We start from the raw sequence: 6,062 nt of genomic DNA on the forward strand, positions 1-6,062 counted from the left end.
GAACCTAAAGGGTTTGGCGGAGCCTCTGGAGAAGTGTTCAAGTGAGGAATGACGCTCTGGTTGCATCAGTGTTGATCCAGGGTGGGACTGGTGGACAACCTAATGCTTAGAGCTCGTGTTCCCAGCTCCCCCTTGCTTTGTATCCCCTCTGCCCTGCTCTGCATCCCCTCCAACCTGCTGTTTGCACCCCACTCTCCTCCAAAAGGACACATTGCTCTCAGTCCTATGGCCAGGTCTGATAGAGCCTCACCTCAATTATACCCCAATCCAACAGCTTTGGGGAGCATCATTTATTGCCATCTCCTCGCTCCACATCTGCAGTGAAACAGGTCCCTGGCAACAGCCCCATGGATTGATGGGTGCAGGAACGATCAGGCGAGTGGGGTGCAAGGAGGGGTTGTTTGTGGTGGCTCAGTTCCTCGCCCCTTGGGGATGGGGAGAAAGCTTTCTAATGCAGCATTTTCCTCCTGTGTTTTCCAGTGAACTTGCTGGACACGTCAACAATCCCTGGGGACTGGGGCTGGATGACTTATCCCTCGCATGGGGTAAGTATGAAGCGGCTGTTGGCACATGCGGGATGGGTCACCACAGGTCCCCCTGGTACCTAGGTCAGCGCTGATGGGGCAAAGAGACCATGTCCAGTGGGAAAATATCAGCCTGAAAGACCAGTGGGATGCTGCTGGTTTGGAAATGCCATTTAACTGTTCATGTCCCCTGGAAGTGACCAGGTTGTCACCAGGTCCTGAGCAAAGAGGGAACTCAAGAGCTGGGTCACCCCACGGGCACTCACACTGAGAAGCGTCTCATTCCTCTCTGCACCAGGAGAGCATCAGGAGGAACAGCCCAAAATGTTTGGGAAACTCTCAACAACCTGTAATCAGAGGAGTTTGCTGTGGGAACTGGGCAAGAGGGGCAGGGATGTAGATGGTTTCTTAAGGGGATTGGGGATGTAAATGCACAGCCCTGCAGCATGGCCAGGAGGGATGTAGGGTTGGTGACTCCCATCTGAACCTGCCATCTCTACTGCCTGGATCCTCTCCGCATACTCCCTTCACTTGCATTTCCACGTCCACATTTTCCTGCCACAGCAGTTTTCTGGAAACGATGAGTTTCAGATGGCAGCAGTGACCTGGCTGTAAGGATTTTGCTCATTCATTTAGTGAACAGAAACAATCCCATAACAAACACACACTGTGAGGCACAGTGGGGCTTGCTGCAATGCACAAGATGTGCAGAATTGGGGTGCCTGCCTGGCTTCCGCTGCTGTGCTGATTTTTCATGTCCACTCTTTTTCATCCCCTCTCTGAACTAAACGGTCCTAATCTTTTCAATTCTGCCTCCTACAGAAATCTTCCCAGGCCTCTAATCATTGTCATTGATCCGTTGCTGGAGACTCTCAGTCCCCACGCTGTTCAAGCAAGAGTGATCAGAACTGTGAACTCATAATAATAACAACGATTGGATTTATATTAGACATTATTATATATGTAAATATATTAAATCATTAACTCAGCTCTAATTTTAGCAGTTAGCTCTTGCAATGACTATCCTAGAAATGTAATAGATTCAGAGATACAAGGTCAGAGGGGACCACAGGACTAATATGATGTGATCTCCTGCATAAATACAGGTCTTCAGTCCTGTCAATTTACTCACATTTCAGAAAAGACCAGCTTTTATCCAAAAACCCCTTTGACTGCAAAATTGCCAGTGGTGGTAAATCCTCCAGGTCCTGTAGTGATGTTGTTAACAGGTTGCTGTTAAAACCCCCATCACTGTGTGGGTTTGCCTGGCTTCGGTTTCCTCCTTCTGCCATTGCTTGATGAGGGAGACATTGTCCTCTTCATGGGCATGCACAGGTTGCCCTCAGTTGTGTAGATCCCTATCCTGTCAGACCACTGCTGCCATCTCATCACAAACCTGCTGCCAAATCCTGGTGTCCTGGAGTAGTCTGATGCACATTCAGAGGATCAGGGACCAGGACTTCCTCTGCTCCCTGGGAGGAGGGATGTTTCTGGGAGTAAAGGCTGTTTCCACTGCTCTGCCCTTCACTATATCCTAAGCAATTCCTCCCCTCCACTAGAAACAAAAGTCTTGTATAGCAACTAGTGCCAAAATCACCTCTTGGACATGCTGCTGTCCAAGACCTAGGTAAGTCGTGGGATTACACCTCTCTTTGCTAACCCTGTGCTTTTGCCCAACTAGTGGTCTTGTTACCAAGAGGACGACCTGTACGAAAACTGTCCTGAACACCTTCAGGAAGGGTGCCTGGGTTTCTATTCGATGTTCTTGACAAACAACTCTGCCAATCTTTTTCCAGCTAGCTATTTTAATGGCTCCTCTGAACACTTGTCTGGACTGTGGTTCTTCCTCCATGGGTCGTTGCATCACATCATCCTGAAAAAGCATGTCATGCCTTTAGCCTCCTACTGGTCCTTCAGCTCCAGTGGGTAGAGGCCACTTGCTGGCGTGATATGGAGGTGGTGTACTGTGAAGCTAGATTTTATCTGGGGCCCTTGAAGCATGGGCTGGGTGCTTGAGGGTGCAGAATTTCCCGCAGTGTCTCTGCTCCATCCATGGACAGACACATCTGTCACAGCATCCTCCTGCCAAGGGACGGCATTGCTGACCCTGCTCCTCAGCTGAAGTCACGCTCGTTTTTGCTTTACCCACATGTCCATTCCCCTGCCCTGCCTGAGCCTGGAGCCACCACATGGGTGACAGTGGGGAGGTGGGTAGCTCTGCCTGGGTCTTTGCATGGCACAGAGCCCCAGTCCCCAGTGTGAGGAGCTTACGAAGGGGCCTTGTGTCCTCTAGCTCAGTCTTTAGTGCCCTATAGCTTGCCCTACAGCCCTGTCCCACCTCTCTGGTGCTCCTGGGGATGCCAGAGGAAAGGTGGCAGCCTTGGAGCTTTCCTCTTCTGGACTGTTTGATCCAGGAGCTGCCTGTACAGCAAGTCAATGGTTCAAAGCATCAGCAGTGCAAAGCTGGAAGACTGGTGCTTACAAAGCCCTGATGCTTTCATCTCACCTATGGGAAAAGTGAACTTGTCTCTCAGGAAGGTTTTTTGTCCTCTCTGGGTTTGCTGTGGCCAGCAAGAGCAGAGGAGCAAAGGGCCGGGAGCGATGGGCACAGTGGGGGTGAGCAGCACCGTGGGCCCTGGGGAGTGTCAAGCCATCAGGGAGGCATGTGTGGTCTGTTTTGACATTTCCTCTTGCCAGACAATTAACTGAGGGGTAATTGGCTGTAATTGCTGCTCAGGGGTTTAATTGCATCCCCCCCTCACCTCTACCACAGAGACACGTGCAGGAAGTGGAAGGGTCACCAGCAGCATCCCCGTCCCGCAGGCTGCGGCTCCTCTCAATTATAACTTCAAAGGGCTCCCAGGAGCTTTGCAGCTCTCTCCATCCCCAGAACAATTCCCTCTGCGCTGAAAATTAAACTTTTATCAGTGCCGTCAAAGAAGTGCCCCTTCCCCTTCTGTGCCTCGGGTTTCCCAGCTTTCCCCAGTAAAACGCCCCAGTGCCCCAGTGCCCTTCTCTCCCCTCTCCTTGCTTGGCACGTGACCCACCGAATCAGAGGGAGCCTGATCGGCCCCTTTGCAAATTGCTTTTCTACTGACTAATTAAAACGCTGATGAGATAAGTCAACATATTATTAATAATTATTGTATCGTCTACTTTGATTTACAAAGTCAAACAGGAAATGATTTTGTTCAGACTCAGGGTATCTAAAGAGCTTGAATGATGCCTTGCAAAAGCTAATTACAATAGGAGCACCTTGAGTGCTGGAGGAAGGCTCCCCATGCTGCCCGCGACCTCCACGTCTGCCCCCCACCAGCACCTCGGTGGTCTGGCCCCACAGCATCCCTCTCACTGCATGGGCTGGGGTCAGCCCAGAGAGCTGCTGGGCATCTGCCCCCCTGGGACCTGCCCCAGCACCTGGCATGCTCCATGTTGGTTTTGCTGGTGGGAGCACCAGGAGAGACCTTCAGAGGTGATCTGTGCATCCCTACCTCTGCCCCTTGGCTTCTGGTAAAGGGACGTATCCTGAGGTCCCTGGGCACCACTAGCCAAGAGCGCTCTTCCCTCATTGAGCAGTAGCTCAGAGAGGAAACTGGCAGAAAGACACCAGATTTGCTTAAGCAACCAGCTGACAGCGCAGACGACACTCTTCTGCCTGTAGGACAGTCTCCCAGCAGTGTTTGTGCTTCAGGGTTGGGGACCTTGTGCTGCTGTAAATGCCCTGGGACTGAACCTTTTGCAGAGCAAAGCCTATACAACAGGGGACTTCTTTTGTCTGGCTCTGGTCCTGCAGCCAACAACCAGCTCATGGCTGGGGTGAACCCCATCTGACATTACAGAGGTCACAGACATGTCCACCATGCAAAAACCTCCCCTGCCTTTTCAACCCCCTTCTGGGTCATGTCTTTCTCCTTGAAGTGACAAAAGATGTTGGGGGTCTCTCATCTGTCCAAGCTGTATCTTCTGCCCTCCATCACTTCTAAGTCCTTGATGCACATCTTAGGTTCTCTTCCCATCCTGGATCCAGGAACATCAGCAAGTTACAGGGCAAGCAGCAGTGAAACTCATTTTCTTTGAAAAAAAAGAGAAGGGTAGTAATAGAACACTAGAAAATAAAGATTTAGACTAGTAATTGAGATAAAAGCTCATCTCCCGGAGCTTGTTCAGTAAATGCTGGGTTATTGCTAATTCCCCAGACACTGGTCACTACCAGGAGTTAATCACCTGCAGTGAAGCTCAGGGTAGTTAACTGCCTGACAAATCCCTCCTTAGCCACAGCAGTGACTGATTTCATGAGGATTATCTCCATTAAGGCCTCCCATCTACTGATTTATAGGTGCAATAACATCCTTCTCTTTTTTCCCTCTCCCAGTGACAGTGTGAGGCACCTGGCAGTTCCCAGGGAGGTGCTGGAGCTCAGTGCTTGCTCACGGGAGGAAGGACAGTGCTGGATGTCTTAGAGGCAGCAGCAGCTTTGCTGTGCCAGGAAACCTGGCATCCCTCCTGGAAGCCATCCCAGGGTGGGGAAGACCTTGACCCTTGGTTCCCTCTGTGCTCACCAAAAGGTGGTGGGAGGCTGAGCTGCTGCTGGATGTGGTCCCTCTTTGTGTGTTCACCCCTTCCACTCCTCCTCCTCCTTTTCCCCACTCTGCTGCACCACACAAGCCCTGGGAGACCTGTAAGACCTTGCTCAGCTGCCCAGGTATCTGGTGTTTGCATCTTTCACCTTCTATATATCTGGCAAATATTTTATAGCTGGTGTTGACTTTAATTTAAGCCATTAGGCAACCCCCTGCATACAGATGCAATCATGTCCCGGGTCCCCCCCAGCGCGTGCGCTCACCACATTAATTATGATGTCCTCATTTCCGTCTCGCTGGGGGATCTTATCACACTGACAGGGGCCAGGCTGAGCTTCCTCTAACAAAAGCCACTTCAAACTGTCAGCTGAGAGCAGGCGATGCGGGAGGCTGGGGTGTGCACAGTGCCTGTGCTCCTGAACTGATGGCACCCAGTGCCAGACACTCCTCTCCCCGCTATAAGAGCCTGTCACTAAGGTGAAACAAGGGATGCCTGAAGCGGATCCCTCCATCCCAGCTACCCTAAGGATGTCAGAGCTTGTGGGATCTGTGTTGCCTTATGGCACGCTGAGAAGATGCTCCTGTGGCATCTGAGCCACCAGTTTGGGTGGTCTGTCCCCCTCCGTGCGTTTCCATCAATGGCAGAGCACTTGCCCTGTAGGCCAGTGGTACAGGTAGGTGTTTTGGGATCCCAAGGCGCTGCATACAAACCTGGGAAAGAGCTGACAGTCCAGCCACTGTGTAAACAGCACCCAGTTTGAAATAACGTTGCTACAGCACCTCCTGTATGAAGACAGGCTAAGAAAATTGGATCTGTTGAGCCTGGAGAAAAGGAGCTGTGTGGAGATCTCAGAGCAGCTGCCAGTGCCTGAAGGAGGCCTAGAAGGATGTCAGAGAGGGACTCTTCATCAGGGACTGGAGTGCTAGTACAAGGGTTGGTGGGTTCAGACTTCAGCAG

At 51.4% G+C, this 6,062-nt stretch overlaps 1 protein-coding gene across 1 annotated transcript in view; it reads left to right on the forward strand.

Moving 5' to 3' along the window:
- Positions 1 to 480: 480 nt before the first annotated feature.
- LOC104410256 (ephrin type-A receptor 8-like) overlaps positions 481 to 6,062 on the forward strand; it is a gene marked incomplete at both ends in the record, with an annotated part of 21,511 nt that continues 15,929 nt past the window's right edge. Inside the window, one exon of the mRNA XM_010020368.1 lies at positions 481 to 545. Coding sequence (XP_010018670.1) covers positions 481 to 545 — 65 coding nt within the window. The remainder of the gene's footprint in view (positions 546 to 6,062) is intronic.

Source organism: Nestor notabilis, unplaced genomic scaffold (assembly GCF_000696875.1).
Source record: "Nestor notabilis isolate BGI_N333 unplaced genomic scaffold, ASM69687v1 scaffold6458, whole genome shotgun sequence".
Classification (NCBI taxonomy): domain Eukaryota; kingdom Metazoa; phylum Chordata; class Aves; order Psittaciformes; family Psittacidae; genus Nestor; species Nestor notabilis.